Source organism: Anopheles coluzzii, chromosome X, assembly GCF_943734685.1.
Source record: "Anopheles coluzzii chromosome X, AcolN3, whole genome shotgun sequence".
Taxonomy (NCBI): Eukaryota; Metazoa; Arthropoda; class Insecta; order Diptera; family Culicidae; genus Anopheles; species Anopheles coluzzii.
The window spans coordinates 14516866-14538411 of NC_064669.1; the positions used below are offsets into that span (position 1 = coordinate 14516866).

At 47.9% G+C, this 21546-nt stretch overlaps 1 protein-coding gene across 6 annotated transcripts in view; it reads right to left on the reverse strand.

Annotated features, from left to right (window-relative positions):
• The window catches only part of LOC120952554 (monocarboxylate transporter 12-like), a 126349-nt gene that overhangs the window by 63013 nt on the left and 41790 nt on the right, over positions 1–21546 (reverse strand). Inside the window, exons 1-2 of one of the 6 annotated variants that reach the window (XM_040372049.2) lie at positions 11280–11776; positions 2707–3227 (exon numbers count right to left, since the gene is read on the reverse strand). The exons of 3 other annotated variants lie outside the window; for them this stretch is intronic. In XM_040372049.2, coding sequence (XP_040227983.2) covers positions 2707–3061 — 355 coding nt within the window. In that variant the 5' untranslated portion in view covers positions 3062–3227; positions 11280–11776. Of the gene's footprint in view, positions 1–2706; positions 3228–10814; positions 10983–11030; positions 11777–21546 lie in introns of those variants that run through there. 2 more of the 6 variants (XM_040372033.2, XM_040372056.2) reach the window with 2 other exon arrangements.

Below are 21546 nucleotides of genomic sequence, written 5' to 3' on the forward strand. Positions count from 1 at the left end.
TCAGTTTACGAATATTGATTCGTTGGTGCGTAAATTCGACATGTACGCGGCCTGCGAGTGGAGTAGTTTGTGGCCGCATTGACCGCACTACGATGATTCTTGTATTTAGATAGCGCAGAGCAGCAGCAACATGTCTTGGAGAGGTTATTGCGTTTTATTATGACCCTTCTAAACGGGGCAGCTCTCAAGAGGAAACACACCATTCGTCAGTCAAGCTCTCAACGCTGCTTATGGGGGGAGGGCGCAAATATCTGCAAAGTGTCTGCGGGGAGATAGGACAACATAGTCAAACAAAACGACTAAACTCATAAAACCCGAAAGCTAAACGTACCACACAGACACACATCATAACAGTAACCGATACCGATGCTCAACTAAAGCGACTAAACGACCACTTCATTCCTGATCGTTCGTTCGGCAGGACCTGGGATGAGGGCGAAGTGTTGCCCCTTGTCGTCGACAGAAACGCAAGACAAAAAAAATCCCTGGAAAAAAGCGAAATCGTTTGTTTGCCGAGGCTACAAGCGAACATGGATGCCTCCGGCCGCAATCCGGAAAGTAAACGGAATGCCCGCGACGCCTCCCAGGGAGAGAGCTCCAGGGATTGGTCCAGGGCGGGGGGGGGGGGGGAAGTTGACAAAGTTGTACACGTGCTGGGTCAGAGCATGTCATCAATGGCACCTCTCGCTCCTCGCCATGTCATGTTGTGATTTCTTAGCGCCCACCGAAACACGGCACCCAAGAACTGGAGAGAATCTTTGTTACAGCGACGTCGGCGAAGGACGCGCACCAACAATTTAACTGGAAGACAATCGCACAATAACACATTTGTACCGTCCACAGCCCGGGTGCCATTCGGTGCATCAAATTCGTTCAAGTACGCCAAGACAGCACGGGAGAGCACGCTCAGGCGGCAGCCTAGTGAGATCTTTTGTTTGAAGATTTCTGCAGATTACTCCTTATTCCGAGGGAAAGATTCCCGCGCCCGAACGAACATGATACATCTGTGGTATGGAAAAGGGCAACAGGGATGAAGATCTGTTTTCCGAACCATTGCAGCATCGCTATGGGCAAACATTGCGTCCAAATCGAAGCAAGTGCAAGTCTGGATTAAATCAGGGGGTATTACACAGTTTGCCGCGTCGGAAAAGTTTTCCCTTCCACAGGCCGGTACCCTTACCGCAACTTCAGAGTCTCGCTTGGGTAGTGTAAAAAGCTCGTCAGAGGACTCTGATTTTCCCGACAAGTCACAGTCCGCCGGCCGTTTTGCGGGATGCTTTCCAATAATCTGTTTGAAGCATTTGAAGCTTGGATGATGTCTCGTCTTCAGCTTCAGAAGTTTGGTCCCACTGCGAGAGATGTCACAATATATGTGGACACTGCTTTTTTTTAAAAGAAATTTTTATCCAGCAATTATATTCGCTATCTCCCAACGAACCAGCTTCACACCTCCGCCAAACGGGACAAAACGTTCCTACGTGCGTGTGCGCCCAAATGTGTCACAATCACGTCACACGGACGCGGTCCTCGGGCACGTACCGACAGTTTGCGGCGCCGCGTGGCACACGCACCGCGACCAAATATGCTGCTGCTGCTGCTGCTGCTCGTTGTCATGCTGGTTTTCGAAAACTTTCTCCACCCTCTAATGACTGGACCCGGCTGCAATTGTCGCCAGGCGCTTAAGGGGTAGCGAGAGCACGAGCAGAGCTGGAGCAAAAAGTAAACACACCATAAGAACCGTTCATAAATTCAAATTTATCCTCTTACAGCGGGGCGGTTATGTTCCATCGCTCGCAGCGCTCGCGTTCCTGCCGCGCAAAAAAGGTACATTCTGCAATGAAGGTTTGAGCGCGATTACTTCGGTACTGTGCATGTGTGTGTGTGTGTGTGTGTGTGTGTGTGAGTGGGTGGTTGCAGGATGTCCATGTACCCATGAGCCAGCCAGACGGGGCCATTACGGGATTAGAATGAATGCTGCAAGCGTGTCTGGGGCCCGATGTGTTGCGCACCCTTGTCGTCAGATCACATTTCAGTTTCGATTCCGAGTCGAGTGTGGAATCTTTCCAATCGTAAAGAAAAGGGAAGGGGTAAAAGAGAAGACACAGGAACGAGCAAGGTGCCATCAAGCGAGGTGTAATGCTTGGGTGTTATAGAAGCTATCGGTAATAAGTAGATGATAAGGCCCGCCCACAGACGGTAGCGGATAATTGCATCCCAGAAGCTATCGAATAGCGCAGCAGAATGGTTGAGTTAGGACGTCGATTGCTTTCGGGGTTTGATTTCAGCTGCCAGATACGGCTGGTGTGTGATTGCGAACGTGTGGGTAATGCACGGGTTGGACGTCTTATTACACCTGCAAGAATTGCAGGCCCGGGGACGTAACGGTAATGGTAGCTCATTTCTGTTGAGCGATCATCGATCACCTTTATGTGGCGGCTTACGCTTGGCACAGAACCATTTGCGAGCTGACGGCTAAACGCGACGGCTTTTATTCGAACAAATGGATTAGTGCAAGGGTTAATAGGTCGCCATGACGATGATCGATCGATGGCAAGTCTCGATGGATACGAAAAAGGGTCGTGGACGGATGGCGCCAGCACTTACTGAAATACCTCTAAGTAGCGCACTCGAAACGGTATTGGGACAAATTCCAACACCTCATGTCTCCCGTCTCTATCAACATCTCTCTCTCACACACTCTCTTACCTGTGTCAGTGAACGGTTTGCCGAAGTAGCGCATCACGTTCGCCATCAGCGGCCCGTAGCTAAGCTGCAGCCCGTGGGTCATCGTGTGCACCAGTATGCCGACCACGATCACCACCCAGCCCCAGCCACCCTCCGGGTAGTACCGCCGACAGAGCAACCGCCGGGCCGCCATCAGCTGCTGGAAGGTGGGCGACGGTGGAATGCCGCCATTTTTCTTGCAATGGCCGGCCCCGTTGCCCAGTCCGTCCAGGCCGTCGAGCGGGCTGCCGGGACCGCCGGGGCCGCCCGGTCCACCGCCGCCACCCTGCGACTGCGAGATCAGGGGCCAGGACAGGGCCCGTATCAGCGAGGACATTTCCACTGTTCGCACTGTTGATTGTTAGTTGACCGGTTGGTTGATGGTGTTGGTCGTGGTGGTGGAGGTGGATGCTTTCTGGAGCACTAGTGCCCGGATGTTGCACATCTTATCGACAGTTGGCACATACGCATAGCGAAACAAACACGCGCACTTCACTCTTAAACTAACCCAAAAATTTTACAAAAAAAACCGGTTTTACGACCCGATTCGATTGCGTATTTGAATTGATAAAATCATTTCTTAAAAAATGAGTTGTGAAACCCCGTCCAAAATACAGTGGAACCCCTCATAACGAGTACCCCTTATAGCGAGAAAATTTTAATCCTACAAAAAATATCTCTCTCAAGGAGTAAAACTTTGCATAGCGAGCTAATTTAATTAGTGATCTTGATACACTTCTTTAGTGCCGATGTGAATTCAGATCACGATCGGTTAACATTAAGCATTTATTAATTTTTGCTTTTCGCTCAGACAGATGAGAGTGTCGATTCTAAGAATAGTTAAAGCTAAAGCGATTGCAAGCAGATGTGTCGTATTATTGCGTTTTGCACAAATGATGAGTGTTTTTTGCAGACATTTTTAGATCTACTAGAAAAAGATCTTTCAACTTGGCGCTAGAGAGGGACATCCGCGACTCGTGGGAGGAAACTACGGGAACCATTTTCTATATGTCAATCCAGATACTGGACATCATTGGTCGGGGGCTCTCCTATGTAGCAGAAGCCTACCAAGGTATCGAGCAGGCGACAGAGAACCTCGGATTGCAGATTAACGAGGCAAAGACCAAACTGATGGTGGCAACATTAGCTGCCTACCCTACCAAAATAATCCAAACCTACATAGGCGTGACGTACTGATAGGTGAACGCACTTTTGAAGTCGTCCCAGAATTGACCTATCTTGGGCTAAAGGTCAGCAACGACAATAGCATGATAGTTGAGCTACACGCAAAAATACTGGCTGCCAACCGGTCATTCTACAGCCTGAAAAATCAGTTCACCTCAAAGGATCTGTTGCGTCGAACGAAGCTGGGACTATATAGCACCTATATAGTGACGGTACTCACATACGCCTCTGAGACATGGACACTGACCAAATCTGACGAAACCCTCTTAGCCGCGTTCGAGAGGAAGATGCTCAGAAGGATACTTGGCCCCGTATGTGTGGAAGCACAATGGAGGACCCGCTATAATGACGAGCTATACGAGATGTACGGCGACCTCACTGTCGCGCAGAGTACCAAGCGCCAGGCTCCGGTGGACTGATCATGGTGTACGCATGGAAACGGACATCCCAGTCCGTAAAGTCTTTTTAGGCCGTCCACAAGGACAGAGGAGGCGTGGTTGGCCCAAACTCAGGTGGCAAGATGGCGAGGAGGCGTCTGCCGTTAAGGATGGGATAAGGGATTGGCAGACGAAGGCGCGAGACCGTGAACGGTTTTGGGCACTCCTGAAGCAGGCCGCAAAGCGTTTGTAGCGCCGGATAAGTAAGTAAGTAAGAAAAAGAAATGGTTCTTTTTTGGCGAAAAAAAATAAAGGTTCCAAAAACTGATCAACCATCTCACGAAATGTCTAAATTTTTCGATTCAACTCCATTGCCTGATCCATTTTCATATCCTGGTGCATTCTTTTTCTTCAAAATTCGGAGAGAAGATTTGATCCCAAGCATCCAAGTGAAGTTGGAATGAAAAAAGCGGACGAACTTTCGCATTGAACCATCGTAGCGGACCTGAAGTGATGTTTTTGTAATGTGCTTTTATGAATCCCATCGCAAAATAATACAAATATGGAACGACTAAATCGAAAAACTGAGGAAACCCGAGTTCATAGAAACAAGAGTCGCAAATCGTCTCACGTGTCACTAATGCTGTTTCCTTCGTAATCGCTATGTCCGTAATCGCCATTTGGACGAAATTTAGGCTCTATGCGATTTGGTAATTTCTAGGAAATAATAAAGAAAAGACTAAAATAATCGACCATTAGTCTGTTTTTTTTTTCAAGAAAATTGATGTATAAAAATGGGGAAATTAAATAATGAACTACAAATATTATTCCAGTTATTAGTATTATGATGACATTTTTAATTTTTGAAATGCATATATGCCCTTTGTGCCAGCCCATCTGCGGTGCTGAAACCGATTATTGCACTATTCATACAAATTAAAAGAAAAGGAGTTTCCCGTATAGCAAGTGAGACACTGGAACGGATTAAACTCTTTTTGCGAGCGTCCACTGTGCTAAACATTCGAAAAGTAATCCATTTGGAGTGTTCCCTTCCAAACAGCCGCACGAAAGGAGCACTCGAATGAAGGTGTCCGACGTGTGGCGAGAGCCATTTGCCGCGCCCAGTAAGGATCCGGAAAGGGCAGTAACAGATGGATGGACAGCAGTCGATATCAGCGCGCCGTAATTCCCGTTACCCAGCGAGCTATCAGGCAGCCATCGCCGTCGCGATGGAAAGTGGGGACGAGTGTCCGAATGCAACATCACTCGAGCCAAGAGACAGCTGCACTTGGCACTGCGCGAAAGAGTGCTTTTCAGTGCGAGTGAGCGTACCGGGGCGGCACATGTTACAGTTCGCGTCAAAAACTAAGGCGCACCCTTCTAATGAAGGGCCCTCTCCAGGCTAATGGAACTGTAGTGTCGCCGCGGGGAGGGGGGGGGGTGGAGTTTTCGGCACTGGAGTGAGGACTTTTCACTCGAGAGGCTGTGAAGTGTGCCGAGCCGGATCATCGAACGGCCCGACTCGTCCGTGTCAGGCCGTCCAAACGCACTCGAATGTGTGGCGTGGCCGATGGGTGTGGAAACAGATCGAAGCCGGGTTTTGTGCTGCCTGCCTTTGTATGTCACCACCCTCATCTGCTGAGCAACAAAACCCCAACAGCTAAGCGTCTGTTGAAGGCTGATGACTTAAGCGCAGGCATTGCCAATGACTTCAGCGCTTCAAATTAAACAAACGCCAGCGTGAAAGATCGAGCTGTATGGCGCTCACTGTTGCGTGCGTGGCACCGCTCTTAATTGGAGCATTTGTCCGTGTTGGCCAGAGCGTTTCATTTCCGATGCACTTGCTAAGAAGGGGGAGGTTAGATAGCAATCTGAAAGAGTAGGTCATCGGTAATAAATATCTCAGTATCGATGTCGTTAGTCTCAGTGCTCGCTCCACGGAACCGCTCGATTGGATCGCATTTGCCGTCCGCTTCCGCCACAAGTCGACAAGTAATTTTAGCTCAAACATAAAGGCGGTGGCTCATCCAAAAATTACGACACCAACAAATCTATTCCTTTTTTTGGTATTCTCGTGCGCCAGTCTCCAATTTTAACATCCCCGACGCAGGATGGTACTTTTCCTTTCGATACGTAATGTATGGATAACCCCACGATTATTTGCAAAATTTACAACAATGCCGTTGGACCCTAGAACTACTGCAACCACCACAAGCTGGTAACTTAATTTCAGCAACACTTGCCCAAAGCTTGGTGTCATAAAAAAAAAAATCAAATTTACGATTCTCGCACTTGCCACAACAGGCACTCTTACACCCTTAATTTAACACCGCTCATACTACACTTGTCGTAATCCGGTTTGTTTTATTTCATTTTTTTTTTTTGCACGAGCGCACGCTCTTATGTTCTTCCCATTCCGTCCACGGTTGTCAGCGGTTGCAGCGTTTAGTGTCACATAAAAATTTAATGCGAAACGTCCGCCTGCTCACGCATCCTTCGAGGAGTAGCAAGTGCATTTCTTCAAAATGTTACAAAAAGAAGAAAAAAAACGTATTGATGCACAAACCGCGAGAAAAGATAAAATAACAAAAAATGAAAGGTAACAGACAGATTAAAAAAACAAAAACAATCGCAATATTTTACCTCCCCCTTGTGTACGCTGTGCAAAACTTTTCGTTTCGTTGTTCAATTTAACATTTTCGTGTTTGGAAATGCGTAGGATAATCCCTACACTTGTTTGATGCGTGTGTGTGTGTGTGTGTGTATATGTATGTGTGTTTGTTTTTGTTTCAAATGCTCTACAATGCCTCTCTCTGCTCCGCGGCCTGCCCCCTCCCCACCCAACCGCGTCTCACGCTGTTTTGCATGCATGCTCTGGCACGCACGCTTTCTCACCGACTCGCAGGTGTATGAGTGTCGAAATTTATTAATGAATAAATTAACATAAATTTCTGCTCCCCATCCAACCTACCCCCCTCCCCACCCGCTCGGTTTTGGCAAAGAAAACATGCTGAAAGATGGGGTGGGTGGGTCTTTGGGGTGGCAACCGAGAAGGCATTTGCTACTGTTTTGTTTCATTGCTGCCGCTCGTTCTCCTTTCTGCCAGCTTGACCCACTGGCCCCCACTGGCTGCACTATTTGCATTCGAGTGCAATAGCGCCATGCGAGGGCGGGGGGGGGGGGGGGCGTGGGAGCGATGGAGTGGCGTTTGGATGGTAAGCAAACAGAACATATTTCCGGCGCGATGCGTTAACTTCGAAACGCTTTGCTCATCCGTCGTCAAGCATCGTTGCTTATTTTCTTCACAGGCACACACACGCGCACAAGTGCGCGGGTGCATGGGTGCGTTTTTCATCCAAATGCAAAATGCTCCACCCCCTTCTTTGTGCGCCTCGCTTTGCCGCCCGCACCCGACACTCCGTGAATAAACAGACACGGGCGCGGGCCTTCGCTTACACGATGCGGTTTCAAACTTTCTTCCAAACAGCCGCACAAACATCGTGGTGCCTCGAAATCGAAATCTCTCATCTGCCTCATCGGCGCCGACATTTTACCTACATGTCGCGAAAATGCGGTGCACCGTGCGCATGTTGATCGCGTGGTTTTGGGAAACGGTGGTTCCCGAATGATGTCCGCCAGCGCACTGCGAGCGAAATGCGCAAACGGGTGCAAACCGCAAGTGAAATAGCTGCAAGCGACGAACGCGCAACGGGGACGTTGACGAGCTTCGAAAATTGATTTGTTAAACACGGGCGTACCGTGCCCTGACCAGGGACCGGGAGCACACAGGGGCCCGATGCATCACAAACAGGTACCGTCAGGCGGCCAGGCGTTTGGCAGTGTTTTTAATGGTTGGCGTACTTGTGTGTCTTTTTTTTTGTGATTTTTTTTATGTGTGTCCGAGGTTCGAAATTAAGTTCACGCCTTTCAGCAAGCTCATAGACGTGCCGGTGAAGTTCGGGCCGATGATAATAATCGGGCGGGCGTTTGCATTCCCGCACAGCGCGCGCAGTTTAAGCGCCCTCGGGCCGGTGCAGAAAGGGAAAAGATTTTTACGATTATTAAAAATTTTATACCTTTCTGGCGATATTTTGGAGCAGTTTTGTTGTTGTTGCTTCGTCTCTTCACCCAGTTGGCAGAAAAAGGGGCAGCCGCTGTGGGGGGCTGTTTGGGACGGGAATGGGAAACACCATCGCCGTGAAGTGCAATTTAAGCGAGATCGTGGCTTTGAAGATTGCGTTCCTCGATAGTCATTTTGTGTGGCCCGCTGATCTTATGAGTTCGCTAGTGTGTTTGTGTGAGTGAGCGTTTCATTATTTTTTTTAATGATCTGACACTGACATGCCACTCGGGTGCATCTCTGCCGAGGCGCTCAAGTTATAAACAAAAGAGCGCGAACGAGACATACAGCGCGGTTGAAGGGGGCATTGGGGGCAAACTGCATCAGAGCTCTCTGCTTATTTTCAATAGCCCCCGTGCGTGTGTGTGTGTGTGTGTGTGCTGAGTGCGTGCACCTTTCTTTCATCTTTCGAAGAGCCGAAAAATGCCTCCCGTTTAAGAGCACATCACCACCTTCAAACAACGCGGGGCCTTTGTTTAGGGCGTGGGTTTGAAAAAAAAAAACAGATGCAATATTTTATACCCACACAAAACTGATAAAAGCACAGACTGCGAGAAGAAATGTAGAAAATCACGAAATAGCACTTGCAAGAGAGAGCATCACATTGCAGAAAAACAATGATCTTTCATCATTTGTTAAGTTAATAAAAGCTTTTTAATCATTTCTCTCCCCCACCCGACGCGGGCTGTGAACAAGCGGCTCCACAGCGTAGCGAGAACGTCACCGCTCTTGCACATGCGACCACTGCGCTCTACTAGCGTGGGTGTCGCTATTTCATCGTTTTGATTTGCATTCGGTTTCGATCGATTGCCTCACCTCGGGCCGGTTCAAAAAGGTGAAATAATTGCCCCGAAGGTTTCAATCGTTGTAGGCCCACACCCACCACAGTCAGCATAGTCTCGAAGAAGGCTCATTATACCTTTGCACACACACACACACACTCTAAGAGGCTCTTTCCCGCGCTGTCAGCGCCGTCGTTAGAGGGCTAATTAAGGCAAAAACGGCATCCAAAAAGCGATGGTTCCCCATTTGACGGGTGACGGCTGTCTGTGTGTGTATGTGGGTACGAGTTGACACTAGAAGCCTACCCATCGGAGTTGGTTGATGTTTCGAGAGTTTCGGTGAGGTTTTTGGTTGTTGTGTGTAGCTTCTTCTACTCCCCAAAACTCACGTGCCGCTGCCGAAAACGTGTGAATGTTGAAGAAATGTTTTTTTATTGCAATTCTTCCTGAGCCGCATGTCGTGTCCATTCGAAAACCTCTGAAGAAAAAAAATAGCTTTCAGGGTGGCCAATTATCGTGCCCGGGATGGCAACATTGTCTTCGAGCAAAACAGCTCGAAACGCAAATCTACCGCGCCGCACCGAACGCTGGAATGTGTGACGCGCGCCGTCGCCCATTAAGTCGCCCCCGGAATGCGTTGGGCGAGTGCGGCACATCGAGTACGGTACGGTACGCGTGTGTGTTGCGCTGGCTGGATTTTTGGCGACATTGCGTCCAGGGATGCCTCTGGCAGCGGCTGCCTGATGAGGAAGATCGCTGGAATGGTAGGCGATTGCGTAGCTTTCCGTTGTGCGCGCGCCCGCTTGATGGATGTATTGGGACGGTTTTGTGTCGAATTTGATCGAACTGACAACTAAATTACACCCAATCAAGCAGTAGGACGTCATTTCCCTGCAGCAGCGTCGGAGATGCTTCCCTTTGAAACGCGCAGGAGCTCCCAGAGCAGCAACGACACCGCCGAAGGGCAAACCGCCGGGAACCAAGGCCCGAAAAAGGGGGAAATTGCTTTTTAATCGCTGCACCAAATGGAGCTCATCAAGCGCGCGCGACGTCTAAACGCCACAAAGTGGGCAAACAGTCCGCTCAGGGGTTTTTTTTTTTTTTTTTTTTGCATAAGTCGAGCATCCTTAAAAGGGTTTGATTTATGTTAGCTGAACTTCCCCGGCCGATGTACCCGGGAAACCCAGGCACTGTAACCCTTTTATGGACCCGGGCTAATTTGAGGCTTTGGGGCAGAGATTTGAGGTGGTTTTTCCATTTGCTTCTGTATTGCTCGATTTTGTTTGTTTGTTGTTGTTGTGGTTGCTGTTGCTTGGGAGTGAGATGTTAATCGTGCTCCCTTCCAAGATTGATGCTTTTGGGGCGGGGGAGGATGCTCGGGACAAATGTCTCGGCAGGAGCATCCCGGGCCTAATTAACGCGGATCTGGTTGGTCGCGCGGGTTATCTTGGGAAGGGCTAGCGGGAATGACAGATTGACCTTCACCCTTGCCACAGCAAACCAGCGCCTAACACCCGCCCCTGCAAACACTCATTCGCACCTGAGCGCGTCAAATCGTTAGCTCGATTGGGTTGATTTCGGTACGTAATTGATGGTTTCGTTCTTTAATTAAAATTTTATCCCAACCTGGTTTTGATGTTCAAATTTGGTTCACACGTACACAGCACAACAACTAGCCTTCAACAGTTAACCATTCACACGAAAAGGATTTAGACGGTTAGTTTAAAAAATAATAATAATAAAAACAACTTCCAATTAAAACTGCCCAAGGAGCACTCTCCCTGCGAAAAACAAAAACAATCCCAAAATTTAATCAAAACACGAAATCGAATCGGGTCGTACGCGGGTTTTGTCTGTTGCCAAAGTTTTTCACACTTCCGGCAATCCACTTGCACTTCTTTGTTGTAGTTGTTGTTGTTGCTGCTGTTGTTGTTTCCCGGCCTGCCTGGGAATTTCCCCGCGAAGATTTTCCCGCGTGTTACCGGCAAACAAAAACATAAAAAAAACTGACTGGCAAAACGGGTCGGCCGCCACTACCGGAAGCCAACACACACACGAACACGCGCGCGGGAAAAGCGGAAGCGTTCTTACGTGCCCCCCACTCCTCTGCTGTTGGGTGAGTAGGTGGTGGAGTGGGGCTGAGTCGGGGAAGCAACACAGGACACCGGGGACGTTCGGGCAGGTTGGAAGGGGGGACGCACTGAAAGGGGATCGTCTTCTCTCGCCGGGGGCGGTGTGTAGGCAAGATGTGAACTCTAACGCGGATGATAATCAACTGAATTTTCGCTAACCGACCAGCTGCCCATCAACCCCGACGATGGTCGACATCAGCAGCGGCAGCACACGCGGCGAGTGTGGCGCGTTTTTTTGTTCCCGCTTCGCTTCGATTCTTGTGCATACCGTGCGGGCCGGCAGAAGAGAAGCGTCCGATTCAAGAGCGAGCGAGCGAGCGAGCGAAAGGGAGAGAGTGCGAGTGATGGTACCGGGTGTGTGAGGAAGAGATGGAAGCGCGATGGAATCCAGCAACGCACTGTGTGTGCGGTTGATTGTGCGCCCCGAAAGGTACACACAATGCGTAAGGCAAGAGCATGAGAAAAAGAGAGAGAAAATGATCGATAGAGAGGATCCGCTAGCGTGCGTGTGAGAGAGAGAGAGAGAGAGAGAGAGAGAGAGAGAGAGAGAGAGCGAAACGAATACCCACACGGCAGAGCGGAAAGGATTCCGATGCAGAATTGCTTGGAGATTTTGGCGTAGCCGTGTGGGAGTGAGAGCAAAGCGTAAAGACACTCGCTGAAGGGGAGAGAGAGAGAGAGAAAGACAAAAAGTTCGTACGGAAAGTGCGCTCCGATGCATTGAATGAGATGCTTCCGAGTGCGATAGAAAGAGAAAGGGACGCAGGTTTCTGGGGCCGAGTTGGGAAAAGCTTGCCGGTGTTTTGGGCAAAAGGGTTGCTGGCAAAAGGAAAAACAAAACTCAAAAAAACAACTTGTCGAGCCCGGGGCCGTCACACAAACAGCTCGCTCCCTACTCCTTCCCCACCCTCCTCGTTTCCCTTCGATTTAGCAAGGATCGAAGCTGAAAAGGTGAAGTGTGATAAAGTCAATCGACGGAACAGTCAGTAAGCACCTGTACCACGGGCGGTACACGGGGATCGAGAACGTGTGCGTACAGTATGTGTAAGTATGGGAAGGAGGATGAACCTTTTTATCTCATTCCACGGGTGCTTTGCCGTAGCACCGAACAGGATCAAATAGTATTTTGGAAATAAAAAGGTAGATGATCCAGAGCAGGCTGTAACGCGCCAACCACCGCATACACTGGAGCTTGTCACACAATGGAAAACTCGAGACTAGGGCCTTTGCCAACTCCAAGCCAAGAACCGCTAACGCAACGGTTGCCGCACATCGCTCACGATGGAGGCCCTAATCCCACCGAGCGGATCGGTTAATCTGGATCGGAGTGCTGGAGGGGAAGCGCCGCAAGCGCCAAAATCCCACCCCGAGGGGACACAAAAGCCCTGCAGCGACACGAGGATCACCGGCCGTACTGTTGGCATGTTGCGCGCGCTGACGTACTGAAGGTGCGTGGGAAGGCAACAGCATGAATAATAGCGACACGGTGGCTCCAAATTCTGGCACCGACAAAGGCACAAGCTTGCTGGAGCCGTAGGAAGGAGCAGGAGGAGTGACTGATGTTTGGAAACAGTGTTTAAGTTTGCTGATAAATTAATCCACGGTCGAATCCATCAGGCACAGCGACTCGCTTTCAGTTCCGAGACCGAGGCGGAATTTCCTGAATCTTGCTAGCCCGCTTTACCCTATCGACAGGGGGACAATAACGGGTGTAGGAGCTAGTCGGCTAACAAACAATGTTGGCTGGACTGGGGTAGCCGTGCCGGGAAGAGAAGAATCAGATCAGAACTAACCGAGACCTTGTCGGTGGTTTATTCCGTCTGCTTGGATATTGAGTGTGTGCGCCCGAGTATCCTGCCCATGGGATATTAAGGCTTTACAGCTCGAGTGAGTAGGATTTGCAAGCGGGCGTCTCCGGGGCGTGTGAGATCTGAAGCTTGTTGAACACAGGAAGCAATTTAATAGTGAAACACACACACACACACACACACACACACACACACACACACACACACACACACACACACACACACACACACACACACACACACACACACACACACACACACACACACACACACACACACACACACACACACACACACAACACCAAACCGGTGTCGGTGCCAGCTCGGTCACGCTGCATCGCAAGACGTAAACCGGGCGTCCGAGCGACTCCACAACTTCGAGGACAAAAGTTGCTCCTGGAAGCGATATAGTTCCGACCTAGAAAGACGATACAGGGAGGCCATATCTAAAACGCCCCTGTTGGCCAGATACACAAACAGCGAGTGTGTCACCTCATTATTGTGATGTCGATGTTACAGATGATTAAGTTTGGTTTCGCTCCTCGTTCCAGACGGTTCCCGGTCGTGCGTTCCAGAAAACGGGTCATCGGGTGTGGACAATGGTCGGCAAGAAATCAAGACAACCGCACGGACCGAGGGAGGATAAAAGCAAAGCATGCAACAACAACAACAACAAAAACACTTATAATGGATCAAAAACAAGAAGGTGAAACAAACGTTTTCCCGTTCCCAGCACATATTTGGGTTGATTATTGTCAGAAATAAAGTCTCACTTCGGTCGCCGATCGGGTATGACGTCGTGGGCGCTGCTGTAAAGCGCTGAAGCGGCTCCGGAGAGTGCTCCAACGAGTGGGGATTGAAAGAAACACGCTTCCTCCTTCTATCCTACCGGCTTGCTGTTTATCATTTTATCCTTATCCGTTGCGTGTGCAGTTTGAGCGGTACCAACTATCGCCTCCACGTGCACCACATTCTGCCCACGGCACATTCTTGCAGGAGCGCAACAAAACATGGCCGCCTCCGCCCAACGGAATCGAGACGAATGAAGCGTAACGACCCGGAACGATCCACCATCGCCCCCACAGAGGGAAGTTTCTTGCGCGTACTAAAACGGCCAAGTCATAGTTTCAATTACGGCTCCTCCCTGTTTGGGAGTAGGGGGGGAGGGGGTTGTGGGACATACAGACAACGACGACAACGACAACGTTTTCCTCCGGGAGGTGATTCCGGAACGGTACGGGCAACATTCCGAACGTCTCCATCTGCTACCTAGGGCCTGGAAGAAACAGGCGCGATGGTACGGTGGAAGCTGTTCAGCACGCAAGCTTATTCATTAATCCGATTCGAATCCTGCTGATATCTCTCTTTCGCCGTGGGGAATGAGAAAGGAGAGGACCGTTCAAGGATTCCAACCATACAGCGAAGAAGTGTATGTATGATTGTATCGAGGGTGGAGGGCAGTGAATAAAAATAAACTAATAAAGCGTCCAGTGGACCACGACACACACACACACAGGGCGGGAGGAATGATTTTTCAGAATCAATCGAAACGCTGCAGCGAAAAACTCTACCCTAGAGGCGTCTCAGCCACATTTTCACCGAAGAACACTGAGGAGCTGTGTTCTTCTGCGTAATAGACGTCTGAAGGGGAATGTTCAGTCGGCAAGCTGGCCGAGATCGGTATGTCCTTTTCCGCCTGTTCGGGGATTTCTATTATGAGTTTGTTTTATTCTGCCGTGCCCTTCGATAGGAAAACACTGTATGTAGGTCAAAGTGCGGCTGCCATGCCTCTCTCTCTCTAATTTCGTTGTCCTCCATTGCAGGGACATCATAAAAATGCCTCATGGAAGCATTGTTTGGAGCAATGGTTTGGAACGGGTGTGTGAGGCTCTTATCAAACGCAGAATCATCGATTCTGCGATTCTATCGATGGTGAAGATGTCGATTAAACAAAGGCAGGTCCTTGGACGCTACCTCCCTTTCGGCGAAGATCTTGATGACTTCGGCGATGTCTCTCCCCCAGATACGCCATGACGCATTAATTGCTTGACGGCTTCCAGGCCAGCTCTTTAAGTACGAACGATGTTTGACATTTAAGAAGTGGCAGCCCATATGACATACCAGTCACTCAACAATGTTTCCAAAATCCTTTTAATTTTCTCCTTTCCCATTTTTTCCTCGTTCATTTTATTTTTTTTTTGCTGTTGCTTCAGATTGGCGGGAAGGCGTTCGGAAGGCCGGGAAATAAAATGCCTAATTACGTGGCTCGTGACGCGATGTTCTTATCGACTCTTTTGAAAGGCCGGTCCCGGGGGCGCGCTTTACGACCGATCCGGTTCCGTGGCATCGCGCGCACTGCCTCGGAACCGCTCTCATCAAACCCGGCTCCCAATTAGTCGCTTTCCGACTCGCCGAAAAGGACTTGCCGTGCTGCTCGACCTGGCCAAATCCATGGCAAGCCATTTCGCTGCGATTGGACGCGGGGTTCTTTCTATTTTTTTCCTTCTCCGCTCCATCATTGCCTTCGCTTACCTACTGCTGGAGGATGGCGCAGCTTTGAAGGCACCCATCGAAATGCGCCCCCTCCCTCCCTTATCGACAGCTTATGTGAGCCAATCGGGTTTGGCGGAAATTTTTGTCTTTGAAACAAAAAATAAATAAAAATAAAGAGACATTAAATTGTCGTAACTTGGCGGAAGGATCGTCACTAACGTAACGTGGCGGAAGGCGGCGGCGACGAAGCAAAGCTGACCTAGGCCGAACCCATCTAACGGTGACGAAAAGGGAAATGAGGGAGCGCAAAGGGTGTGGTGCCAGTAGGAGCAGCAATAAAACCGAAATAAATGAGGAGGAGATTCGCACAGGAGGAAGTACACAAAAATAATAGCCACAGAAAACAGAACGTAAGGCAGGGATTGGCAAACGAGTGGAAAGAAAAGAAGACCAAACAATATAGCAATACTAGATGTTGAAGATATCAAGTGATCAATTGTAGAAATGCTTTCAGATAAACTTATTGCTATACTTTTCAGACAAGGATCATACGGAATTTTTATTATTTTTTATTCCAGAGTCGAACTACTTTGTGAGATCGACTTTTTTGTTTTGGTTTGTGTGAATCTGGCTCGGTTAGTCAAACTCTGACGTTACGATATTTGTGTTCAAACTGCTTATAAAATGTTTGTAGAGTAATTGTACCAGTTTTCGGTAGTGTACCTGTTTTCGACTGGGTAACTAAAACGTGATATTATGCAAACACGTGTAAAAACTGTCTCAAAACACAAATTTAAAAGAAAAATATGCTCATTTGTTATTCAGACACAAAGTTTTACACCATTTCTTTACGTTTTTTCCAAAACACTAAATAAAATGTATGCAGTTTAATATTTTTGGCAGTTTTTGAACTTCAAAGTTCGTCAGGTATCGTGATTAAGAGAACCAGAGCAGTAAACAAATAAAAGTGTGGTTTCTAGTAAAGATTGTTTAGTTGCACAATTAGTTACAACCCGTTTGGAATTTTAAAAGTGCACGGTACAGAAGTGTTTTTTTTTTTGCTTTAAATAATGTTGAAACTAGGAACACGTTGATTTTTGGCAGTATGATACAATCAAGCGTATGGTGACATGATAATACGACAATTTTTTCCATCAAATATCACCAATTTCACGATGAATAATGCGAAAGTTTTAGCGAAAAAATAATAATTTATTCGCCAGTCGGTGCCGTGCTCTACCTCTACCCCTTATTTTCAAAGACTGCTTTGAATGTAGCTCACACCAAAAAAATTGTCCAAACTGCCAGCACGATGTCCAAAATGGGCAACATGAAATGAATAATCAAAGTGCTTATCTCATTAGGAAAATGAGCGTGTAAAACAGTTTATAATTAAAGAAGTTTATAAGTAAAAAACGATTTGTTTATAAGTATAGGTGGATTACGTGAAATAAACTCTCTTTTAAATTTTGCTCTACGAGAAACAGTAGCCGGTAAATATCGAACGCTTAAGTTACACAGAAACGCCAAAAAATCATCAAATTTGAAATCGTAAGATTGAATATGATGTGTTTATGCTTTTGGGCAAATTTTTCAGTTTTCTATTGGCGTTTTGGAATATCATTGGCGTTATTTGCATACCGCGTATTGTTCGGGTAGCACATACAAAACAATTAATTCTTGCATTGCGGTTGTGAACATGTGGAGTACTTTCTAGTTTGTTCTTCGTACCACTGAAATAGGACTACCGTGGCGCACGTAAGTTAATCTTTTGCATTTTATTTGCTTAAGAAGCTATAACGCATTAAACTGCTGTGATATTTGTCAAACTGTAGAACCCTCTTTGCCGACCACTGCAGTGTGGAGTCCCAAGGAAAAGGTGGAGAAAAGGAACCAGAGGGGGCATGAAGAGGCAGACGGTGGGATCCTTGCACCGCCAAAAGAACAAGAAAAATGAAGCTCCATTTATGGTGACAAGCGATATATTTGTATCGATTGTAAAAGTCTCTTCTTCATCACCATTTTAATCGCTCCATTCCTTCCCTTCACCCCGTTTCTGAAGGGATCCTCGCACGTACGTACTATTGCACCCTAACATTCAGCAGTAAGAGCCAGCAGAAACCTCAAAAATGATCAAAATAAAAAAAAACACACAGCTACTACCACCACCACCTTTCACGCGCGGATGCGTTACCTGTAGAGACGGGCGCCCAACAGCAGTGACACTTTCTTTTTTGCGTCCCTCTCTCGCCATTGGTGAAGATGGGGAGGCTCTCTCACTTTCCTTCTCTGTCTTGCTCCGTGCGTCCCTTCAAATTAGTGCCATTTTGGGACTGGTGTGCGCTGGTGTGAAATTTTCTCATAAAGCTTTAATTTAATTTATTGAAATTGCTCCAAACACACTCACTTACACGTGATTTAAGTCACACTAGTCAGTACTTTTTTGTTTTCTTTTTTGTTGTTGTTGCGCCCCTTTCCCGTTCGGGATCCGAACTGTCTTGTCATGTGGCCCGTTCTTGGAGTGGCTTGACTGGCTGGCTGGTTTGCAGTTTGCGCGCGGTCTTCCCAACGGTGCACAGGTACCAATAAATTGTTTATGATTATTGTTATTATTATTACAAGTTTTGAGCGTTTTTACCACCAGTATCACACGATGATTTTGAGGGGCGTCTCTCACACAGTTGCACACAACTTGGGGTGCTGTTGGGGCGAGAGAGCATACCCTTTTCCCCCCTTCGAGCATGCTTCTGCCGACGGCTATTAGTGCTGGTGTAAAGGGTGTATCGATCAGAGAGGAGGAAATAAATGCAGAAGAGCATATTTCGTTGACATGGGGGCGCGAATATTGAAAGGAAGATTTGTATTGAGTAGCCCCCGATGCTGAAAGCGTTTACTATCATATTAAAAGCAATAACTTTCGCATTAAACATTCCTGGGACTGGGCAAATGATTTTAATTACACAATCTCACAAATATGATAGGTTTCTGTTGTCGGGTTCAATGTATCTCTATTTATGTATACTAAGTATCTATTATGAAAGTCCACCATCTTTAAGTTACTTTATCATCCTCTTCACTTTGCTTGTCATCATTAAAGACACTGCCATAATTTCTATTACGTAACCAACGCGACACACGGCGGCGACGGGAATGGGGGTTCGACCAGCGTCCGGTTTTGTAAGGGCCGGGCGCTTGTACCATTAAACTATCGCGCTGCTCCGTTCTAAAGCATTTTTGTAACGAACAGTATCGTCTCGCTTGCTACGCAACCGTTTTTGATGATTGTTTTAACGATTACCGACCATTAACCTCAGCTTTAATGCGCGTTGGAATCTATTTCTGAGCTCTATCCCTAAAACAACAAGCACAACAAAAAAATACATTGTCTTCAGTGTCAGGTTGATAGCGATTGTGCGAATTTTCCATCCGCTTCAGATCCGTTTTCAACATAGAAAAAACCTCCCCGCATTGTGGGCCGTAGCAAAAAACATAAAAAAAATGTTCGCCCTTTTAGTAGGATAAGAAAAACCTGCTGATAGACCTGCACCCGTGACACAGCGAAAAGGTGCTGACATGTATACAGCACGGTACGGCGTCTAACGTGAGGTGACGCTGTGGTGAAGTGATGATTGAACGGTATTTTCATAGCTGCGTATGTGTTTGTGTGCGTGTGCTGTTTGATGCATTAACCACAGGAACCGTGCGTACCGGTGACGGTCGACAAAAAATAAAAAAAAATAAAAAAGGGATCACCAAAGGGGCAAAAGGATTACACGCCAGTTTAGGCAATGGATCGAGGGCTGCTAAGGCGTTTTCTAGCCACCGCGGAAGCGTCGAACAGAACCAAGCTGAAACGGGACAGGCCCCGGCTTCGATGCAGCCGGTTGGGCACGAAAGGGTTGGTCTGACAATATTTGTCACTTTTATGACATGTGAAAATAAACCACACACAGTTTACACAAAAAGGCGACAGTGTTTCGCCACGTGGGATGTGTCATGTTATTTTTTTGGTCCCGCTGCTGGAAAGGTTGTGAGTGATACATAAGTGATACGGTGAGAAAACACCGACAACACTTTTGTGGTTCGAGTTTTTGGTTCGGGTGAGGTTATTTATTTTTTTAGTACATCGGAGGACCTTCCAAGCAAGAGCTGCTCGTACACGTTCGATTTCAAAATATCTTGGAGAATAAAAAACGACCTTCTAGAAATATCGATTAGCGTTGACGTCATGTACATGAGACATTGACATGCTCGGTATCGGTACATCAGTGCATCCAACATCCGACACATGGCTTTTAAGTGCCTACACAAGTGCGTAGGAACTACCATCTTCAACATCCGAACCGGTCGCGGATCATTTCAGCTTGATGCATACGCCTATCGCGAAACCTCGATCCGATGAACCGTAGCAAACAGAGTAGTCGAGCAAAGCACCGGGAATGATTGAATATGAGAATCCGATAAGCAAGCAGTTTTTTTATGATTATTTTGCTGTGTGCCTTGCCCTGCTCGCTTCCAAGCCTTACAGTGACGTTGCCAAAAGATCGTCGGTTCCTCATGGTGCTCGTGTCTTTCGTCGTCATCCAGGCGTTTGGGCAGGGCAAGGAAAAGAAAGCGGAAAACTCAGAAGGTGCAGGTACGGGTTGAGTAACCACAGAAAAAGGTCCATTAGAAGAATTTGTGTGCGACTTTCATCAAGCAGATTGAGGCCTTTTGGTTAGAAAAACCTAGCCTAAGTTCAACCTATCTTTCTGGGTAGATAGGGGCGATGAACAAGAAACGTAAAAAACAAGCAATCCATTGGGTAATTAAATTCCCGCGTTAGAGTTACTCCTTCCCGCCGGTGGAGGGTTTATTGAACTTTCCCTTTCGCAAAGGGTGGAGAGGACCGCACCAGCATTGAGAATGCCGCAGGTGAGCTTAATGGCAAACTCCACGTCTTCCCCGTAATGGGCGTCCCGGAGCTGACCATTTACAACGACATTTTAATTAACCGTTGGCGCCCGTTGACCATCAGCTCGAATCGACCAGAGACAGTATACGGTAGGGAAATTAGCATAAAGCCAAAACCGCAAAGCTGGCTGCAATTACACGCAAATCGGATAGCACAACAACTTCACGACAATGTTAGGGTGGAATAAAAAAATACAATTAAAACACAGATGATTGCTCTATCACCGCAGATGCATGCGAAGGTTTGATGGGCATCGTTTGATGACGTCTCATAGCGCGTAGGACTGAGATACGCCTAAGTGCTCGGCATCAATTCTGCGCAACTTTCGCCAGCTTACCGGAATCAAGATGCGTCCTCTGACTAGGAATAGAGGTTCTCTCGTCTCTCTGGATCGCGTTCGAGAGTTTCATGTATTTGAAGATTCCGACAGCTTAACCTTCTTAGTCGTTCGACTGGAGATCTACTTCAGTCTTATCTTCTACCTCAATGTACTAAATGGTTTGTGAGTTGAGTTTTGATGACTTTCTGAAGTAGACAACTGTCGAGGTCCCAATGTCTTGAGGGCGCTCCCAGTGGCGCTTGTTGGCTGGCGTCCAGACGCAGCAAAGCCTCCAGCATGCATAAAATGGCAACCATTAAAGCTTAAACATTAACGATGAGTCTGCTGATGAGGACCCCCTCCCTCTCCCACCCGTAGCGTTCGCTTTCTCCCCACAAACTCCACACGCTTTCTGCGCGTGCGATCACTATCTGGGAGATTGGACCTTCGCCCGATCAGGCCCTCCCCGTGACCCGATCCTAAACCACTGCCGCTGATCAAAAAGTGGACCCCTGACCTGGCTGTGCGGCAGGCCTGGCGGCGGCTAATGATAAACCCATCGGTCAGGTCAGACCAGCCCGGCATGAAAGGTCATCGCCGGAATCGAAATTATCGCCGCAAACAAACAAGCGCGCGCTGTCAGATCAACATC